Genomic DNA, 20368 nt, shown 5'->3' with positions numbered 1-20368 from the left:
CAGTACTAGTCTTTCTCCACCCACCCACCCCAACCTTTACACACCCCTCAGCCTAGCCCAGTCCCCGCAAAGGAAACTGGAGTCCCTTTGCAAAATTGAAAGGCTCCAGAGAACAACATGGGAGGGGACAGGGGTCTTGCTCAAAAGTCAAGAATCACAATACAGTTATTTTATTTTCACAGCCAGAAGAAGTCTTAGCTGCTTCTTCTCCAAGAAGGGGGGATAATAATCCTAAAGAAAGCAATACAAATCTCACTAAAGCCTTCATCAAATAAAGTGAACAAAGCAGTAGAAGCTAATCCCTAGCCCCCTACCCCCCCATCAACAAATTAACACAAACTCTCCACTCCTCCCTAAGGAACTCCAAAGGTCCTGGCCTACCAACTTTAATAATAAAAATGACAACTAACACCATTTAGCAACAATAAGCATTTCATAACAAGCATTTAATTCAGTGTTCATTCTGTGCCAGGCACTGTGCTAAGTGCTGTGTATAAATTATCTCATTTTTATCCTTCCAATTGCCTAGAAGGTAGGTACTGTATTGATATTTAAATTTTCCAAGTTAAGAATATAAGGCTCAGAAGTTGAGACCTTCTCAAGATCCTATAGCCACTAAGTGGCAGAGCTGGGAATGGAATGAAGTCTGATCTGACAGCCCAAGCTCTAAGGCACATAAAAATAGAAAACAATTTTCCCCAATACCATAACCAACCCCAAGACTTAATAGAGAAGGGCAGCCATAGCTATCAACTGAGTCCTCCTCCCTCAAGAGATTCACCCGCCTACACAGGATAAATGCACTGAGTTTTCAGACTCATACTGTTTCTTGGCCCTTTTCACTGAAGGGGTGGGGGGTGGGGTACCACTAAGGTCAGAGATGAGCTGGTGTCCAGTGACTTCCCCATACCACACACAGCTCTTCTCCTGGGGGTAGCTATCTTGCCACCACTCTCACTTCAACACAAAGTGAACACGGAGCTATAGGGCACTTGGCAATGCAGCAGGTGGGAAAGTAAAGACACCTGGGAGGCTCTTTCAAAGGGGAGGGGATTTGCAGGGATAGCTCTTCTGTGCCAATCTAGAGAAAAGCGACCCAGAGTTCTCTGAGCTCAGCAAAAGTGTAGTCTTTCCGTCACATCACACCCGTGCCCCTCCCCCTCACAAAACTCCAGGCCAGGGTTTCCCACCCACAGGATGCTAGGGCCATGGTAAGGGAGAGGGGGAAAAGATGGCACGGTGGTGGAGCTGTGGAGCTGGACTCGGGGCAGAGGGGGTGGGGGTGGGGGCTGGAATGGAAAGGGGAGGAGGCCTCATTGCCTGGCAACCAGTCCGGGGCACGTGCACTGGTGACTTCATCCCAGGCCACCTGTATCTAACACACACCTTTGACCCCTAGGAGAGGAGAGGAGCCGCTAGCTAAGCTTCCTGGGAAATAGCTTTAGGAATTCTGGAAACCCAAAAAGGAGGAAGGAAGGTGGGACCAGGACGATGGCATCCAGCTTCTGCCTTTATCTCTTTTACCCCCAATAAGGCTCCAACCCCAGGGACTCGGGCCTCTTGGCTCCACCTCTCCGCCTCCAGCCCTGACCTCCCAACCCACATTTCTGACGGAGTCCCAACACGCCTCTCCGAGATACTGCGCCTTCTCTTTGCTAGGCGAGATCTCGGGTGGGAGGCGGCAGGTATGGGGCGGGGGCATTGGGTCCCGCGGGATTTCGTCTCCCATCTGTGGGATCCCGCGTGCCCCTGCCTACCGCCAGTCGGAATCTGTCTGGGTCCCCAACTCTCCTGCCCCTCCCCACGCTGTTCCAGGGCGGAGTCTGTGGAGTTGAAACCAGGACACGGCTAGAGGAAGAGTTATATAACCCGGAGAAGCCAGGAAGGACAAGTGGAGACGGGCACAGAGAGCTTGAAAGAAGCCGAGGGAGGTGCAGTGAGCACCAGGGCGAGTAGAGAAGAAACATTAGGGATGGGAAGGATTTTGGTGCACATCAAAGAAGAATTCACGCGAAGAAGGGGCGTGATAGCCCGGGAAATGTCACTAGGGCTGTCCAGAGCTTCCCCGCAGCGCCCTCCCCCGCCACCAACAGCAGCTGGGCCCGAGCGAGTGAAGCCTCGGGAAGGGGCGCTGGTACCCGTTCCGTTCCTCTTGAGGAGACAACCTGAGCCAGAGCCGGGGAAGGCAGCGGCGGAGCATATGGGGCCGGAAACCACAGCTCCGCCCAGCCCACCTGGGAGAGTGGGGCACCAGCAGCAGAGGTGGGAGGGTGATGAGAAACAGGTAGCCGGCTCATTCCACCAAAGGTTGGGCATTAATGGTTCGAGAACTCGCCAAAGGGCAGGCGGATCCCGACGTTTGGGTCCCAAGGGGCTGAGAAGCACAGCCTAGGACTAGTTTGCAAAAACGGACTCAAGATGGGGGGTTGGGGCGGCGAGCGCCAACTTGCGGCGCAGGCGTAGCGGTGGGGGATTCGGGAGCTTGCAGCAGAGGGAGGGGCGGTGGGCGCGAGCGTGTGGGAGTGCACGTGCGGGTCCCCCGCAGCTACCCCTTTCCTCCACCTCTGCCCCTCCCCTCTCCCTCTTCCTGTAGCTCTGTAATGCCTCCTCCACATTGGCTGCCAGGGCCCTGATGTCAGAGACGTCAGCTGGAGCGGATTGGGCGGATGCGAGTTCGAGAATCCGGCTCCCGAGTCTAGCTCTCCAGTTACTCTGGCAACAGGGCAAGCAACCCCCGGGGAAAAGAGGAGCGAAGCTTAGCGCTGCACCAGGGTCTTGCCTCCCTCCAAACCACCGCTGAATCCGTTTCGGTGGCAGCTCGCTGCCTCCTTCCTCCCAGGTTCTCCCTGTCCCAAGAACCAGGTGTCTTGCCTTCGACCTTCCCCAGTCTTCCAGCTCCCACACTCGCCAACTCCCACCCCAAGTGACAGCCACAAGCCACATTAAATTGGAAGCGAATCTGAGTTGCTTAGTAACCAACCCGCAGGTCCCTTCCCCTCTATTTACCCCAGCCTGCGAAGGCGGAGACTGAGTCCCCAGTCCCCTCCCCATCCTATTCCCTTTGCCCTCCCGCCCACAATTTCCTGTAAGGGGCCGAGATGACAGGAAGCCGAAAGAGCACCTCAACCCACCTTTCCCTCCCGCCTGGGCAAGGGGCTTCGGCAGCTTTCACGGCCCTATTTCCCACCTCACTTCCCTCAGCTCAGGCTGCGCGTCTCGCCCACGCCATCTCGTGGCTACGTCCGGAAGGTTCAGCACCAACAAGGGCCCCAGCCCAGCAAGGATTAGGAATGGGAGAGGGCAGAGTGGGGCAGGATCAGAGATGAGGAGACAAGCGGGGTGAGGCCGAGTGAACGGAGATGAGGTGCGGGGAAGTGAATGGGGCGAAGGCCACCGCACGGAGGCTATTGGGACTCTTGGTGTGAGGATCAGGGCTGACGCTATACTCCTCACCCGTGGGAAGTACTGAAGGGAAACTCGAAGTGGTCCCAGGACTGGAGACACATCCCTGCATGACCACGTACCGGCCAACGCACAGATCTATGCAAACTGTGACCTTTTAGTCCTGCCCTTTAGTTAGGGACCGCCGTGCCCCGCCCTGCCCTAGTGTTGAGAAGGGGAATCCCAGCCCACGGCAGACTGGGAGTCCTTTCAGGGCCCTCTTGACATCTGGAATCCAAGCCATCCGCCTCCCAGCTCTTCCCTCCCCCTCATCCTGCTCTCTTCTAGGGGATCCAGTCTCCTGCGCCAATCTTCTTCCCAGTGCCTTTGCGGAGACCCAAACGTCCATCCGCAGCTCTACTACTGCGACTCAGGCGTCCCGCCCCCCAGAGCGAAGATGGTTTCCCTCTTTCCAGACGCCCTCGCGGGTCCCCGTTACCTGATTCTAGGGCGTCTCAGGTATTCAGGTTCCCCAAGTTCTCTCAGGGGGTCGAGCGGCCCCCCCCTCTCCCAGGCCGGGGCTGGGGGGGCCGCTCCGCCCCGTGGCGCAGTCGGATTTTCCAACACAAACACCGCCCCCCCTCCCCAGTCCCGCCCCTTTCTCGTGGTCCCGCCCCTCCTCGCGCCAAAGTCCTCCCTCTCGGGCCCCGCCCCGCCTTCTGCCCGTCCCTCTTGCCTCAGCACGGATGCCGAATAGAATACCTAATGTGGGTTTTGGAGTTCGGTGGTGCAACGTACTGGGTCCAGCCCCAATCCCTGTCTAATAAACTCCTATTCCATTTGGATCACGCGCCTTTACAAAGTAAGCCCCGCCCCCTATTCCAGTCCTGCGTGGAAACTTAACCACACCCTCTTTAGGCCCCACCATCCAGCCCTTACATTTCGAGGCCACGCCTTTGTCTCAAAGCCTCCCACTTACTTTGCTCCTTTCCCTACCCAGTAGCGGCTCACAGGAGCTCCCTTCCGTCCTCTGTAAGGCCAGGGCTTCCTCTTCCCCAAGTCCCTACCATTTCATTGAGAGACTTAAGGCTTGTGGTTGCGGGTGTTTTACTGCACTGAGCTCCAATACAATTCTTCCACCTTTATGGCTATCACGCTAGGTATCTCCAGGGCCCCATCGCACGACAAATTCAACCAAGGTCAAGGCCTGAGTGAGGTCCATCCTCGGTCTGAGGTGCATTGTCAGCTTTGGCTCCTGGAATCCCCGACCCTCTCTCAGGCCTGAAAGAAAGCCGCCTCAGTTGTCCAGGCTCATGAGTAGGGCAGTGCCCCTTTTGATCCAGTGATCAGATGTCATGGTCCCACAACGGAGGTCGATGCCAATGACAAAGGAGGCTCTGTCTGAGCTGCCTGCCCGGTTGGGATAGTAATAGCAGGGACAGGAGTACATGCCTGAGGGAAAGGAGAAGAGGAGTCAGACCCCTGGAGCCTCTGGGAGAGCAGAGCAGAAGCAAGTATGGGGGAGGGCTAGGGCAGGCAGGTCTGAGGAGGCTGTCTCACCCTTGGCACTCTTCTTTCGGCTCTCTGTAGGCCGGAAATGGATCGTGGGCATGAGACAGACAAGCTGCATGGGCTCTGCCTCCACCAAGCAGGAGTTCTTCCGGTCCCAGCCAGCACCCTCCAGGTACAGGCCTCGAACCCAGACACCATCCTGGGGAGACACGGGGACAGGTTGGGGGGAAGTCTAGATAGACCCTTGGTTGCCAGCACCCCTGACCTGCTACCTCTCTCCTCCCTTCTCAACCAATTGTTTTCCACCTTTGTTCCCAGCACCCTCTTCCACCAGACCCGCATTTGCTTAGAGCCCCAAGCACAGCTGGCTCCCACCTTGGGTGGATACACTAGGTTGCTGTCATCCACAGTGGAAACAATAAACTCCCAAGAGAGGCTGTCCACTGAAATCTGGGGATCGAAAGTGAGAATAAGAGAAGACCCTGAAGAGGAGAGCAAAATACATGTCCCCAGCATCCAATCCCCATTACATTTTCCACATGGCTCACATTGTTTTGGCGAGCTGAAGACTGCAGTACAGCGGTGAGGAAGCCGGTGGGAAAGGTGAAGCCAGACAGCCAGAAGATCACAGGAGGCCGAGCACGGCTAGCCCACAGTTCAAATTGTTCCACACGCATAGCCAAGTCCCGGGTCCATGCAGCCAGTGGCTTTTGTGAGGGATATGCCTAGAGAAAGAAGCAGTGTGTGTTCATTCATTCATTTATTTATGCCTTCAAGTTTTTATTTTTAGAACTCAGAGCAGATGTGAGAAGACTATGTGGTGTCAGTCCCTGCTCCCCAACTTCAATTGGGCAAAGCACTCCAAAAGCCAACTCCCAGGAAAGAAGCATAGAATGACAACTAATTTTTGACAACAATAGTAATAGTAACCAGTTACCATTAATGAACCACCTACTAAGCATTATGCACAGTACTAGGAATCCTTGAAACATCCCTGAAGATATTAGTAACTTGCCCTGAGTAAGCCTCTAAGTTAATAACTTGTGCAAAGTTGGTCAGTGAATGGCAGAGCCAGATTTCAACCTTGAACCTGTCTGGCTCCAAAGCCCAGGCTTACTACATTTTGTTATATGCCTACCTAGAACAAGGAGATTGGGGGCATAAGGGTGAGAGGAGAGCTCATTGTTGGGTAGGATCTACAGTATTGTAATCTTGCCTTTCCCCAGAGTGGAGGGACATGGGCATCAAAGATGCAATTGAAAATCTCTTCCAGGTTTGTAGACATGACGATGAGGCCCTGGATGCCTTTTTCCAGGTCTGTCAGTGAGAACCTGAGCAGAACAGGGTAGAGCATTACAGATGAGATGGGCCTGGAAGAGCCATCCTAGGCAGGGAGTGAAGGCCTTTCCTCTTGTGCCCTCCCCACGTGCCACAGAACCCCTTTCCATCTTACAGGATGGTCTCCATAAGCTTGTTGTATCTCTGGATCTCCTGCAGAAGGACCACATTGAGGGGGGAGGGGTCCAGAGCCAGTACTTTTCGGGTCCCCTCATAGTCGATCATTTCAGGGATCTTCTGTTTCACATCAGAGGCCAACTCAAGGACCTGACAAGGCAGGAGCTCTGAGTACAGCCTTTTCTTCCTCATGGCTTTCCCTCCCCTGGGTGCCTGTCTGTTCTTACCTTCTCTTCCCGGCTCTGGCCTCCAGCACTGGTGGGTGTAATCTGAGGTTGCAGAGAAAGCAGAGTCTCAAAGAGTGTTCGCGCCTCAGTAATCTGAGAGGCCACATCTGCATTGGGGTTCTGGCCAAAGGCCTCAGGGGGGTCCATGCTGGGCAACATGCTGATGTACTCCTTGTAAGAGGCCAGGCTCCCATCCTTAGGGATGCAATAGGTCTCCAATATTGACAACCTGGGGAGCCACAAGATACTTATTACCACATTGTGGGGACTCTGGGGCTTCAATGCCAGGCTAAGACCCCAGTCCCTATGTATATTCCGTTTATCCACCTTTCTGCTCTTGTTCCCCCTCCCAATCCCAACATACTGCCTTCTCCTAATCTCATTCTCTCCTCAAACACTTCCTTTACCCCCAGTCTTGCCGCCTGGTCCCTTTGTATCCTCTAGCCCCCTGTTCAGTGCCACCTCCCTCTCACCGGTAGAAGGGGGTTGATAGAGACTGGTCACAGAAATAGTCATTGATGTAGGTAGTGAGCAGGCGCCGGTCCCAGTCATCCGTAACATGCCCACCATAGTTGACACCGGCAATGAGGTACTTGAGTGCATCCCAGGGTGTCTCCTCATACTCATCCAGATAGAGACTCAGCAAGTTCTCTGACACCTGTACATGGTCCCAGCCCACACCCCAACCCCATAGTTATGGCAGGAAGTCTTCCAGTGGGGCCTTAACATGGGTTTTCTGTAAGTGGATATTCCCACAGGGGATCCGAGGAGAGAGGGCTGGGATTAGAGACCCCTGGTTAGCACAAACCTCAAAGTCAGAGTCATTGAAGCCATAGACAATGTTCCAGCCAAGCTGCAGGAACTTTCTGCGTTCAAGTAACACGGAGTGGAAGAAGCAGAGTGCAAACAGCAGCTTCTTATACTTGGCAGGTTTGGAGCAGCGTGAAAACTGTGGTTCCATCATCAGTTGGTAAAGACGTGTCATGTTGGCCTTTAGGCCCTGGGGATAATGAAGTATAGTGGCGAGATGACATGCATCTTGCTTAGTCCTGCCACTAGCACCACCATGTACAGTTGTGGAGGTGGCTCACTGCACTGGCTGATGGGGTGAATGGAGGTGAAATCTAGTCTTTAATCTGCATGCCAATATGTGAACTCATTCACAGGGCTAAGTGCCTTTCTCGAATTCACACATAGGCACTATGTGGGCTAGTGGCAGCCCTACTTTCCTGTCCTCCCACTTTTGATCCTCTCAACGACAATGTTCCCAATGGTGGGTAGGTCAACTCGATTTTGGAGTACCAAAAAACAGGAACAAAGATATATGTACAATTATGAATGAACAAAATGTATACTATTATCTGAAGAGGTTCATTGTAGATTAAAAGAGCCATAGAATATCATCGAGGAGGAGCATTCTTATGTGATTGGATTTATCAGGCTTCATGAACAAGTTGGGATCTGGGCTAAGTCTTACAAGTGGGACAGATATGACTAGGCTGAGGAGAGTGCCTTGGTTTCTAGGAGATGGAAAGAAGTGAAGAAATAAAGACACAAAAGGGAGAATAGTGAGATGATGAGTCTAACAGAAGTCAAGTGCAAGTGCTCAAGTGGACTAAGAAGGGCCATTAACAAATGTGGATGCAATAACAATGGCAGTTTGAGCCATTTGGACTTGATTCACCGGGAATCAGAGAGCCAATTTCTGTCAAGTAGAACAGTGATATGTTGAAACAGTGTTTTAAGAAGGCTCATCTATGATGGACAGAATGTAGTAGTGTGAAAAAGTGAAGAGTATTGGATAAAGAAGTAACAAAAAGAGTATAATTTTTAAAATGTCATTTATAACATCATCAAAATATATAAAGTAGGAATAAATCTAATAAAGTGTACACATCTTATGGAGAAAATTATAAAACTTTATTGAAATAAAGAATAAATGGAAAGACTATGGATTAGAAGGCTCAATATCCTAAAGATGTTGGTTTCCTCCACATTGATCAATAAGATTTTGTGTGTGGAATCTGACAAGCTAATTCCAAAATTTATGTTAGAGAATAGTCTGAAGAAGAATAAAGTAAGGAGATTTGCCTTACCAGCTATGAAGAATTATTATAAAGCTATACAGTAATTAATACAGTCTATAGTGACCTCAATATAAACAAGTTGATCAATGAACAGAATACAGGGTACTGGGAGAATTGGTTATCCATGTGGGAAAAAAATTAGACATCTACCTCATTCCACACTCACAAAAAAAAAAAATCAATTTGAAGTGACTAAAAACCTATATGTGAAAGTCAGATTATAAAATTGTTTTGAAGACAAGTATAAGAGAGCGCCTTTACAAACTTGAAGCGAGCAAAGATTTCTTGAACAAGGCAGAAGCGCAAACTATAAAAAAGAAGATAGCTAAATTTAACCTCATAAAAATTAAGAATTTTTACTTGCCGAAAAATACCAAAGAAAAAAAAGACAACCAACGAAACATATAACTGACAAAAGATTAGGATCTGGAATATAAGAACTACACAGCTTGAAGAACAGCATGAATGAATGTCAAGTCATAATGCTGAATGATAAAAGCAAGTTGCAGAGGAATGTATACAGCACGGTTCCATTAGCTATCTAAAGTTTTGTGTTCAAATTGGAAAGAAAAGAAAGTGACACGCACAATATTTAGAACAGTGGCTTCTTCTGAGTGAGGAGGAAAGGTGATGAGATTGGAGAGAAGTGCACCGAGACTTCAAAGAACACGGTAATCTTCTTTCTTTCATAGGATGATGGGCACACAGGCATTTATTGAATCTTGATTCTTTATATCATATATATTTCATAAATATTATTTTGCATCTACTAAATATTTAATTAAAAAAAAAGGACTAGATGGTAGGTAGTGATCCAAGAATATACTCCAGGACTATACCCCAAACTGCCAACTGGGGGCTGTGATCATGGGGACTTTCTTATTTGAAGTAAAACTCAGATGAACCACTGTCCTCTTGACTATTTGGGCTGACTTTGTATATCCTGATGCAAAAACTGGCCTCTTTCACAGGACAACAAAATGGCAATACCTGATCTAGAATGGATCCTGTGCTGGGAGGGGGGTTATTAAGGATATGATTGGGTCATTTAACAAAATTAGACTATATAATAGATTTATATTAAAATATTGTATCAATTTATTGAAGGTGGCAACTCTGCTGCAGTTATATGAGAACATCCTTATTATTAGGGTTGAACTATTTAAACTGAAATACACTAAATTAGCAGTATAGGACCACGATATATGCACCTTACTCTTAAATGGTTCAGTAAAGGTGTGTGTGTGAGGAGAAACAAGAGAGAGATCAAATAATATGGCAAGTGGGGCAAAATGTTAACAATAGATGAATCTGGGTAACATACTGTGGGTGTTCTTTGTACTATTATTCTTACAACTTTTCTGTAAGTTTTAAATGATTTCCAAATAAAATATTTAAAAATATCGGCCTCTTTGTCAGCTTCCAAAAGAAATTCAGTTGTGCCAAGTAAACCCTGAACATTCTACTTCTACTGAAGGTATGACAGATTGCAGAGAGATTATGCCTAGATTATGCCTTTCACAGAAAGCACTCCTGGGCAAAGCCAGGGTGGACCCTCTCCCCTCAGGACCGTCCCATTGAAGAGCCATTCTCTCTGATTCCTTTCTCCCTCCTCCTAGGTTTCCCTCAGATTCATCATTGCCTCCCGCTTTATTATGCAGACTTAAATAGCACCTACCTCCATGCTTACACACCTCTACCCATCACAGAGTGCTCAACCTAGCTACCAAGGCACACACCTCTCGCAGGAGGTATAAGAATAATAGTAATAGTAGTAGTAGTAGTAGTAGTAGTAGTAGTAGTAGTAGTAGTAGTAGTAGTAGTAATTGAATAAAAATGTTCTGTTACACCAGGGACACATTTCTGGACTCTTTGATATTTTTCAATGTGGCACAAAATACTTTTGTTGGCAGCAAAAAAATAAAGGTAAATAAAAATCAATTTTAAACATATTTTTTAAAAAATTAGTGGCTTTATTAACAAAAATAAGATAAGAATCTATGGTGGAAAAGCTGATGACTTGTTTTGAGAGTGTGAGATTCATGGTGCTGGCGTGCTAAGAAGAAATGTTTTGTAACTAGATGGAATTCAGACCTGGAACTGAGTTTGATACTGGAGCCAGAGATGGGGATTGGAATTGAAATCAGGAAAAGGACAATTTCCCTATCAAACTGTGAAAGGAAAAAATGTGAAGAAAAGTGACAAACACAATTCAAGGACTAAGTCTTAAGATCCAACAACAGGACAGGAAGAAAAAGAAACACAGAAGCAATAAATGATGTGGCGCGAGAGAGAGGGAAAACCAGGAGTGCGTACCAGGGAACACTCCTGGGAAAGGGGCAGTCAGCTGTGTCAACTACCCAAGGTGGTCAAGGAGGGTTTAGAACAAGGAAAGAGGGCAATGCGTGCCATCTTTCAAACCGTACTTATCTGTTGAGCATCTACTATGTGCAGGTCCCTGTGCTAGCATAGGATGAGCAAAATAGTGAGAGAGAAAAAAACCACGTGTCTTCGGCCTTTCTGGAGCTTACAGTCTTGAGAAGAAGACAGGTACTGATCAGAATCACACTAATACACATAAAATTACTGCAGTGGTAAGGGCCAGAAGGAGTGGTAAATGTTTTATGAGAGTGTGCCACTGGGATGTTGACCTAGACATGGAGGTCAGAGGCTTCCTGAGACTAGAAGGGACAAAGGAAAGGGTGGGGAGGGAGGAAGGGAGAGCAGCATGTACAAAAGCCTTGGGGCAAGAGAACATAGGGTCCATTGAGGAAGAACAACAAAAAAATTTTAAATTAATGGTATAGGTAGAACAAAGTAAGTGAAGGGGAGAATGGCAATGGACAAAGCTGGGGAGGTGCCCGCTGGGATACACAGGCCATGTTAAAGGTTTTGTTCTTGACTAAAAGCAATGAAAAGTTACCAAAATAGTTTCAGCAGGGGTAAGTGGGTGGGAGGGATGTAGCAATATCAGATTTTTTTTAATTAAAAAAGATGACATGTTGCCATTTGAGACAACATGGATGATCTTCAGAGTACTAGGCTAAGTGAAATAAGTCAGATGGAAAAGGACAAGACTGAACGATTTTACTTATAAATGGGATATAAAACAAAAAACAACAAATGAACAAACAAAAAATCAAACTCATAGATACAGACAACATGATTAGATTTTAAAGAATTAGTATGATTGCATTTAATAGTGACCTTGTATTACTGGAGATAAAAATTTCAATAGAGTTGGTAGGAGGGAAGGAGAAAAGGGCTGTGAGTCCAGCAAGTGTGACATTAGGGAGAGAATGTAAGGAAATGCTGGGAGGCTAGAAGATTCTGTGGATTTACTCTTCAGTGCCTCAGTTTCCTATCTGTAAAATGGGTGAATACAGCATTTGTGTATTAAATGAATTAGTAAATGTAAAGCACTTAGAACAATGTCTGGCACATAATAACAATCAATAAATGTTAGATGTTACTGTTATGTTCTAAGAGTTTGGCACAAAGAGAGAAATGAGGTAGAATTTTTTAGAAGACACTAGAATAAAAATTTTTTAAAAAACGTGCTGTTTTGAATGTTTTAAAGGTTAAGTCTTCTCTCTGATGCTATCAGGGGGAAAGGTAGACCAAATGGCATGGTTGAGGCTGGCTATCTATAGTCACCCATACCTTTGGTGGTTCTGTGGTCATCTTGATACTGGCCTGCAAAATGGAGATAGGGAAGTCGGGGTGGGGGCTAGAGCTGAGCCAGAGGCGAAAGGAAGGGTGAGGATCCTCCACCTGCAGCTGTTCCACTAGTTTGTCCAGATTAGGCATCCAAGACAGTGACAGGTGGCAGTTAGCCAGGAACACCCAATGTCCTGCAAGGAGATACTGATTCAGTGGGACCCTTTCCCTAAGGCCCATTTGTCCCCACACTTTCCACCTGATTATGTGTGTATGAAGGAGGAGGGGTCGAAATGTGCAGGTCTGCCACTCCTGGGGCCTTCTAGAGAAGTGAAATCTGCACTTATGGTAGTGTGATTGAAGTTGGAGGTTCTGGAGAATGGGATCAGGGCGAAGGATGGGGTTAGAAGAACTGGAATGACACTGACCCAGCATCACACCCTCTCGGAGGAGTCGAGCAGCAATGGGGGCCTGGCCCTGGCCCAGGGACAGGGCATGGAAACGTTGTGCCATGCCTGTGTGCTCTGCCAGCTGGAGCAGGGCACTAGTGGGGTCCACACCAGGGGACAGGATGAATACCAGTGGGGTTCGTGGAGTTGAATCTTCCATCACCTGCCAGAAGCACAGGGTATGGCCTCAGGCAGAAGGCCATGTAAAACAAGTGGGAGAAAAAGGTTCAGTAAATGCATATAGTAGACTGGAACAGGAGAGGGAGGCAGGAAGGACCCAGGGGTGGTGTGGGCAAGGAAACCAAGCCACTGACCAACTTCATGTTTAGTACAGGAGGCTCAACGAAGCGGGAGCCAAGATTGGAGACGATGAAAGAGGTAACACAGAATGCCACGCGGTCCTGTCGTAGGGAGCGAACAATCAGCATCCGTTGCATTTCATTGCAGGCATTCTCCCACTCACCTGGAGATAAGTTGAGTAGTTGCAGGTAGAGTCTGGAAGAGCAGGGAATCTAAACAAAGGGGCACCTGCAAGGAATGTTTTGCCAGGAGGCAGGTGCCCTGAGGGGAACTTGGAAGAGAGGATGAAGACTATAAGGAAGGGCAAGCATATGGGCTGAATGGAGGGAAGGAGAAAAGTGGGAGAGATAGGCTTAGACGCCTGGGCACCTGGCAGCATAGCCTTTTCCGGAGTGGCATTGGTATACCACAGGTGCCAGTCACGAGGATACTGTTCAAAGGAGTTCATGAGTCCGTGGAAGTTGGTCAGTTTGTCTAGCTCTGTGATGTTATCCCAGTAGGCATCTGCAAGCCAACTAGTACAAGGGTTATCCATTTGACCCTCTCGATCCAGGACCTGGAGGGGAGGAGAGAGGAGAAAGAAATTGACCAGTAACATCTCTAAAGAAGAGTCACTTTTGAGGGGGGGGGAATTCAAGATGAATCTTGCATGAAATGGAATGAAAAAATGAGTACAGGAATCCAAGATGGATTGGAATTCATCTTTATTGGGGAAATAAGGTCTAAGTCTCTCAGACACTGTGCAGAGATATTGCAGTTCAAATTTAGGGAGCTGGCGCCCTCTGGTGGTTATCTGGCAGTAATGTCTCTTACCTCAAGGATAAAATTGGTAGCCTCACCCTTCAGAGAAGTGCAAACTGTTTGTTAGCTCACTCACTTATTCACTCTCTTTAACAAATGTTTGTTGTTGACCAACTATAAGTTGTTTCAAGCACTTGGGATACATCATTAAACAAAAAGGACTAATATCTCTTCCTTTAAGGAGCTTATTTTCCAACATGGGAGGACAGATAATGAACCAAAACATAACAAATAAATAAATTAGTAAGTTAAAGATGGCAGTGCTATGGAAAAATAGAATAAGTTGAGGAGGATAAGGAAGATTGGAAGTGCTAAAGGGCAGCTTGAAGTATTAAATAAGAAAGTCAAGGAGGTCTCATTGAGATGAGATTTGAATCAAGTCTTGGAGGAGGCGAGAGAGAGGCCAAGTGTACACCTGGGGGAGATAGTTTTCTGGCAGAAGGAATAGCCAGTGCAAAGGCCCTAATGTGGGACATGTCTGCGATGGCAAAGAGGCCTGTGCAGCTGGAGTGGATGGAGTGAGGAGCTGGGCAGTGGCAGACGACATCAGTGGTGGGGCAGCCATTTTTTCAAGAATCTCTCGTCTCTGTGTTGAGAGATTGGGGGTAGGGAAGCATTGGGAGGCTATTGCTAAAATCCAGATGAGAGGTGAAGTAAAAGTGGCAAAAGAATGAAACTGCTGTCCGAGAGGGTGGGAGAATGACTGGTCCAGGGAAATGTGGTATTGTTGTCCGGCAGTTTCAAAGGCCCACTTGAGGTTCATGATGGTGGATTTAAAGTGAGTCCAGTGAGTGTGGGTGTGTTTTTCTCCAGCCATGTTCAGCTACATAGGCCACACAGGAATAAGAGAGCTGGATTTAACCAGAGTGGTAGTTTTGCCGGGCAAATGCAACACGGGATGGCAGGGAAGGGGCTGAAGTGCTTGCAAGGGAGACAGTGTCATGGTGACCATGGAATTCAGGTTGGGAAAGGAATGCTTTGAGAGGCAGTGAGAGAGTGGCAAGATCATGCCAACTAGCGGGTCACAGATAAGAGGACCTCCAAAGCCCACCTGTAATATGAGCACGAGGGCACATGGCAAGTCACCCCCACAGCTCCAGGGAGCTCGCCATACAATATGCTCCTGGAGGTTCTCCTCAGCTCACTCGATGGAGCCTTGGACATACCCTCCAGGTCTAGAATCCTCTTCATACTTGTCCCCATCTCCAACCTTGACCACCCCATACTTGGATGTGCCCTCCGCCCAACTCACCACACCCCCACGTAGAAAGAAGTTGTACTCATCCATGTTGAGCTTGCCAGAAGTCTCCAGGATTTTGGCGCACATCTGAAAACTGAACAGTAGCTTGTGGCGCTCAAAAAGGGTACGGCAGGTGTACCTGGGAGAAGAAAACAGGAAAGATGGAGGAGGCAGGACACTCAGCATGAATGCTTAGCTGAATGAAGATTATACAATCACAGAGTCCTACACAGAAGAAGGACCATCACCAACATCTAATCCAAACCTTCTGTAAACAGCCAAGCACTCAGGAACCTAGAGAGAACATGTGATTTTCCCAGAGTTCACTGGTAAAATCAGTCATTCGTTTCCATTGGAAAAAAAAAAAAAAAAAACCAACATTGATTGGATTATGTGCTAGGTACTCAAAAAAAAAAAAAAAAAAACCAACATTGATTGGATTATGTGCTAGGTACTCTGCCAGGTCCTGAAGACACAAAGATGAATAGGCCAGAGTCTCTGTCTTGAAGGAAGTCAGGTAGCGTGTGAAGGACAGATGAGAGAGGCCACTGATTATGCTATGATGTGATGAGTCCTACATGGGGTGGCAGTACTGTTGAAGGGTTGCAGAGCAGGGGTGCTCACCCTGCCTCGTGAACATGGGGGAAGTTTCTGAGAGGAGATGCTCTTAGGTGCAGCAGGGTTATTGAGTGATGTAGAAGAGGAAGAGAGGGAAGGACTCCAGGGAGAACTCAGAGCAGGAGCAAAAACAGGGGTCAGGGGTGAGGGGAAACAGGCATAGAGGGCAGTCAGTAAGGTGGGGAAAGTTGAGGCGGGGGAAGCAGGTGGAGACCAGGTCACAGAGGGCTCTATGGGCCTCCCAACAGTTTAAGCTGGGTGTCGCATGGTTGGATTTGTGTTTCGAAGGCTCTCTGGCAGCCACAGATTGGAGAGGGACAAAGGTAGAGGCAGGATGACCTGTTAGGGAGATGGTTGTGCAATTCAGAAAGAAAGATCATGAAGGCTTGAACTAAAGTGTAGCTGTAGCGATGGGGAGAACCAGGAGGGAACAGCTTGCAGAAAGATTCACGCGCAAGAATCTGGTGACTGATCTGAAAGGTAGGGAAAGGGAAGTCACTCTCTGGCTTGGGTGACTGGGAAGTGGATGTTGGTGCCATTCAGGGGAGAGGGCCCTGAAGGAAGAGGGTAGATACTGAGTTCGATCTGAAACAAGCTGAACTGGAGGGGTCTGTGGGCTGTCTAGGTAGAGAAATCAAGTACCTTGCTACTCACACTATAGGCACATTATCATTTGAGAAGTACTGGTATAGTAGACAGTTATAAATACATTTCCACTGCTCGAGGAAGAGCTAAAGATATAAAACTGAGAACAGGTAATGGTTAGACTAAAACAATGGATGAGCTACCCAGGGAAGGTGTATGGGGAGGAGAGTAGGGGAACCAAGATGATGGCACAGGAAAGCACTAAGGCAGAAGTAGCAAGAAGGGTCTGCATTAGAGCCAGCCACTTGGCTCGCCTAGGGAACATGGGAGGAACCTCAGACCTGTAGACAGCATAAGTGTGATATTCATTCAGGTAGTCAATGCGGTCCTCCAGCTTGTTGCTGCGATGGCTCTTGTCAATGCTGAGGATAAAGAGGCTGATGTAGGCATCCAGAGAGAATTGGTACATGGGGTCGATGCGGCCCATGTCATTGAGCACGAAGAACAGGACCGATGCCCGCTGGGCACATGGGCGGTAAGCCTGCAGAAGGGTTGGAGTCAGGGCCACAGAGGGGCATGGCATGAGCAGGGGGCGGGGCTCAGGGAGGGAAGGGGCCTTCCGCTAACATAGTTAGAGTTGCATCTTGATGGCTGGTCGGGGCTGGGCTGGAGGGCACAGACACTCACCTCTCGGGCCAAGTCAATGTTAATCTCTGTGGTTTCACTGGTCTCTAGCTGCTCAGTCACCTCAGTGGCAGTTATCTTGGAGGTCTGAAGGGTGTTCACCAGCTGCACGTCATCTAGCAGGGAGCCTGTGGCCTCATTCAGCAGTCTGGAGGGAAGCCAAGAGGCACATGGATGGAGGGGTTAGGAGAGCTGGTTTGGGAGGCAGGTGCTCCATCAGCCCCCTGGGGTGCTAGTTGTGCCTGCAGATAGACCAGTGGGAAGGTGTGAGGGTGGAGGCAAGGTCTCACCTAAGGATTTCATCCTCCAGCTCCTTGAGCTTCCTCTTGCCAGCAGCGATGTTGATAACTAGTGAATCTTTCTGCTCCTCCAGCTCAGGACGCTCCTTCCGGACCACAATGCCGAGCAGCTGGGCCTCCAGGCCCTGGAGGCGCCAGGACTCACAGTGAAAATCTCATTCTAGTGACCTTCACTCCTTTCAGCCTTTTACACCTCCCAAGCCCCTCCGGCTGCCCAGCACAATCTCAGCCATTTTTTCAACTCTGCGGAGCTCTACAGCTCTGACCTGCTTCACCCTAGCTCAGCCTAGACCTCAGCCCCATCTACCTGTTCTTTGACAGCAAAGTTGACAATGGTGGTCTTGGCCGAGGTCTCTGGGCTGTAGTGGGGGTTGGAGAGCTTGGTGGTGATGTAGAAACGAAAATTGGTATTGTATTCCACCTCATTATCTCCAATGCGCATCAGCAGCCGACCACCTGTACCCACAGGAGGGTCAAGGACAAGGACTCCATGTGACCAGGTGTGGGCTGACCCGTTCTCCCAAACAGCTCAGTGGCAATTGACTCAAACTGTCCTAATGACCCAGCCTAGGGCTGTTTGAATAAAGGGACAGGTAAGTAGAGGACACAAAGAGCCAGCCCTTTCCTCCCCATTGTCACCCTTGGCTGGTCTCTAGGAATAGTCCCACAGTCCAACCCCACAATAAGCCTGGACCCTGACCAATTCGAGCTACAGATTTGTTGAGCACAGGGTTGAGTGTGGGGTCCAGATATTCTTGCACATTCTGGAGCAGCACTGGGTATCCAAACTGGATGGCCTTTTCTAGGATTCGAAGGTAATCACTCATCTGCAGATCAATGATCTGGAGGCCCTGGAAAGCAAGGAAAAAAGATGGAAGAAACATTGAGGGATTCAAAGGAAAAAGTGGCCTCAGGGTAGGACCTCAGAAAGAGACAGTCTTGGGAAGAGACACCAAAGGGACAAAACCAGCCCCCCAGCCTTATACCTGGTTTCCTTCCATGTTCTTGATCCACTTCAGGGCCTGTGCCTGAGGATCAATCATCAGTGCCCACCTGAAGGAGGAAGCGTCTGTCAAAAGACAGGCTCTGCCCTTACTCCCCATCATGCTCCCAGCAGCAGCCTTACCTGTTGCCACGGGTGACGATGATGCCATTCTCAGTGGAAAAGGCATCCGAGGGCAACCCTTGGATGTTCCAGTCCCGAACTTTGGTAGGATTGGACAAGAAGTTATCGAAGGTGAAGCGAGGTGAGCAAGGAACCTGAAGCTCCCAAATCTGGGTAGGAGAGAGTCCCAAATTTCAGCCTGGAGGTTTGAGCCTAGCACCCCTGCCCTTTCCTGATATCTCTTATTACTCCCAAAGGTCCTGGTCTCAGAGCCCAAGATCTCATTCATCACGCCTTTGCCTCACCTTCCTGATCCAGATCTGGTTGACGATCTCATCTCGGTAGTTGGTCAGAAAGGGTCCCATGTAGGACAGGAAAGCAGCTGCTAGGAGACAGTCACCCACCAGGTAGCCCAGGTCCTCCTCTAGGCCCTGGAGGACAGTAGGGGAGACGTAAGCCTGCCTGAGCTCCCAGCATTGGGAGATACTTGGAATGCTTTGAAGGTACTCTCCTCTGGATACTATGTAGATCAAAGAGATTCTTTCCCTCTCCTAAACCTGTGCCCCCGAGAACTCTAACCTGGTTCTAATTACCTTCGAGTTCCCCATCTTTGACAGCAATTCTGTTTACATTCTGGTGATAAGGCCTAACCCTTTCAGGAAGCCCAGAGCTCACTGAAGGTAGAGACAAGAAGCCCCATGACTGTCTCTATCCAGTCGGCATGCTATATATAGGGTGCTCATGTGTGCTTTCTAGCCCTACCTAAATGTGGAAGCAGATCCCCAATTGTACAAAAAAATCTTTCCTTCGACTCTTCTCACCAAATGTGAGAAAGAGGAGAGGAATAACTCCCGTCCCCCATTCTTGGATGTTCCTATATCCAGCTGTCCCTAACCTGACTGTCCTTCAACCTAAAGAGGATGAGAGCTTTTGGAACTGGTGGGCAGGGAAGGAGAACCAGATGATACAACTGATCTCACCTTTACTGTCTCCTCCCATCGGGCCTTCTCGCCAGCCAACCCACGCACCAACATCCCAGCTCGCTCCAGCTTCAACTCCATCTCCTCAGACTTCTTACGAAGCTCCTCCTTCTGTGCCAGCTTCTCGTCATACTGTTTCTTCAGCATCTCCAGCTTCTCGGCCACCTGGGAGGGATCAGAGTACAGAAGTCAAACACAGGGCTGAGGCCAGATTGATCTGGGTTCAAATCACCAATCTGCTATTTTGTGGCTGTCTGACCTTGGGTAAATTGATGTCTTTGAGCCTCAATTTCTTCATGTGCAAAATAAGAATTATAATACCTACCCTATAGGGTTGTTGTAAGGAGAAAACAAAATAAAATATGTGAGACGAGTTTTCTTTCACTTCCCTCCACCAGTCTTTCCTTGAGCACAGAAACTACTTGGAAACGAAAGTCAAGGCTGGGTAGGAGACAGCCCTCTTGCAGCATAATAAACCACATGAGATACATTAGCAAAAGAGGATCAGACAGCACAAACACGACTGCCACTCCATGCCAGAGGCTATACCTAGGGTGGGACCTTGAGAAAGGAAGAAAAAGCTAGAAATGAACCCAGAAACTGTTGGAGAGAAGAGCAGGAAATCCATTCAAGGAAAAGGCCCTGGTTCAAGTTCCCACATCAGAGACAGGAACCTGAGAAGACTTTACCTACTAGAGAAGCCTCCCTCAATTCATCGCCACCCTATGGGCTCTGCTGAGGTTGGAATATATCACTCAAATCTGAAGTAGAGGACTGATTGAGCCTCTTCCAGGACCTCGTATGTGTGACTGGCAAATAATAACTATGTCTCAGTCTACACTATGTCACCGATCCTTTTCATGATGAGGAATATGGGGTTAGCATTACACTAAGTGCCTAGCCCATCGTGTGCACATCATAAATGTTATTTCCCTTTCCTGCTGCCATCCTCACAGGGAGAGGCAGCCCGCAGTAATAGTACAGA

At 48.6% G+C, this 20368-nt stretch overlaps 2 protein-coding genes and 1 long non-coding RNA gene across 7 annotated transcripts in view; 1 reads left to right on the top strand and 2 right to left on the bottom strand.

Moving 5' to 3' along the window:
- Positions 1 to 4033, bottom strand: part of KDM6B (lysine demethylase 6B) — a 21672-nt gene extending 17639 nt beyond the window's left edge. For 3 of the 5 annotated variants that reach the window (XM_011358870.1, XM_011358880.2, XM_011358879.1), the window contains exon 1: positions 3881 to 4033. The gene's annotated coding sequence lies outside the window, so the exon portion shown is untranslated. The remainder of the gene's footprint in view (positions 1 to 3880) is intronic. The other 2 variants (XM_023529908.1, XM_023529903.1) reach the window with 2 other exon arrangements.
- On the top strand, positions 1148 to 5444 carry LOC111738843. The gene is made up of 3 exons (XR_002779989.1): positions 1148 to 3900; positions 4972 to 5065; positions 5212 to 5444. It is a non-coding gene; the product is annotated as an uncharacterized LOC111738843 (long non-coding RNA).
- Positions 4528 to 20368, bottom strand: part of DNAH2 (dynein axonemal heavy chain 2) — a 96856-nt gene continuing 81015 nt past the window's right edge. Inside the window, exons 63-85 of the mRNA XM_011358869.2 lie at positions 19384 to 19548; positions 18709 to 18834; positions 18425 to 18573; positions 18285 to 18351; positions 17999 to 18149; positions 17606 to 17754; positions 17290 to 17423; positions 17003 to 17147; positions 16657 to 16856; positions 15125 to 15251; positions 13441 to 13627; positions 13086 to 13234; positions 12751 to 12934; positions 12326 to 12516; positions 7384 to 7575; positions 7049 to 7233; positions 6576 to 6804; positions 6347 to 6498; positions 6110 to 6224; positions 5442 to 5618; positions 5269 to 5343; positions 4942 to 5092; positions 4528 to 4833 (exon numbers count right to left, since the gene is read on the bottom strand). Of these exons, the coding sequence (XP_011357171.2) occupies positions 4679 to 4833; positions 4942 to 5092; positions 5269 to 5343; positions 5442 to 5618; positions 6110 to 6224; positions 6347 to 6498; positions 6576 to 6804; positions 7049 to 7233; positions 7384 to 7575; positions 12326 to 12516; positions 12751 to 12934; positions 13086 to 13234; positions 13441 to 13627; positions 15125 to 15251; positions 16657 to 16856; positions 17003 to 17147; positions 17290 to 17423; positions 17606 to 17754; positions 17999 to 18149; positions 18285 to 18351; positions 18425 to 18573; positions 18709 to 18834; positions 19384 to 19548 (3555 nt within the window). The 3' untranslated portion in view covers positions 4528 to 4678. The remainder of the gene's footprint in view (positions 4834 to 4941; positions 5093 to 5268; positions 5344 to 5441; positions 5619 to 6109; positions 6225 to 6346; positions 6499 to 6575; positions 6805 to 7048; positions 7234 to 7383; positions 7576 to 12325; positions 12517 to 12750; positions 12935 to 13085; positions 13235 to 13440; positions 13628 to 15124; positions 15252 to 16656; positions 16857 to 17002; positions 17148 to 17289; positions 17424 to 17605; positions 17755 to 17998; positions 18150 to 18284; positions 18352 to 18424; positions 18574 to 18708; positions 18835 to 19383; positions 19549 to 20368) is intronic.

This window comes from Pteropus vampyrus, unplaced genomic scaffold (assembly GCF_000151845.1).
Source record: "Pteropus vampyrus isolate Shadow unplaced genomic scaffold, Pvam_2.0 Scaffold44, whole genome shotgun sequence".
Classification (NCBI taxonomy): Eukaryota; Metazoa; Chordata; class Mammalia; order Chiroptera; family Pteropodidae; genus Pteropus; species Pteropus vampyrus.
Note: the sequence above shows the minus strand (reverse complement) of the source record. Positions and strands in the feature narration are given on the sequence as shown.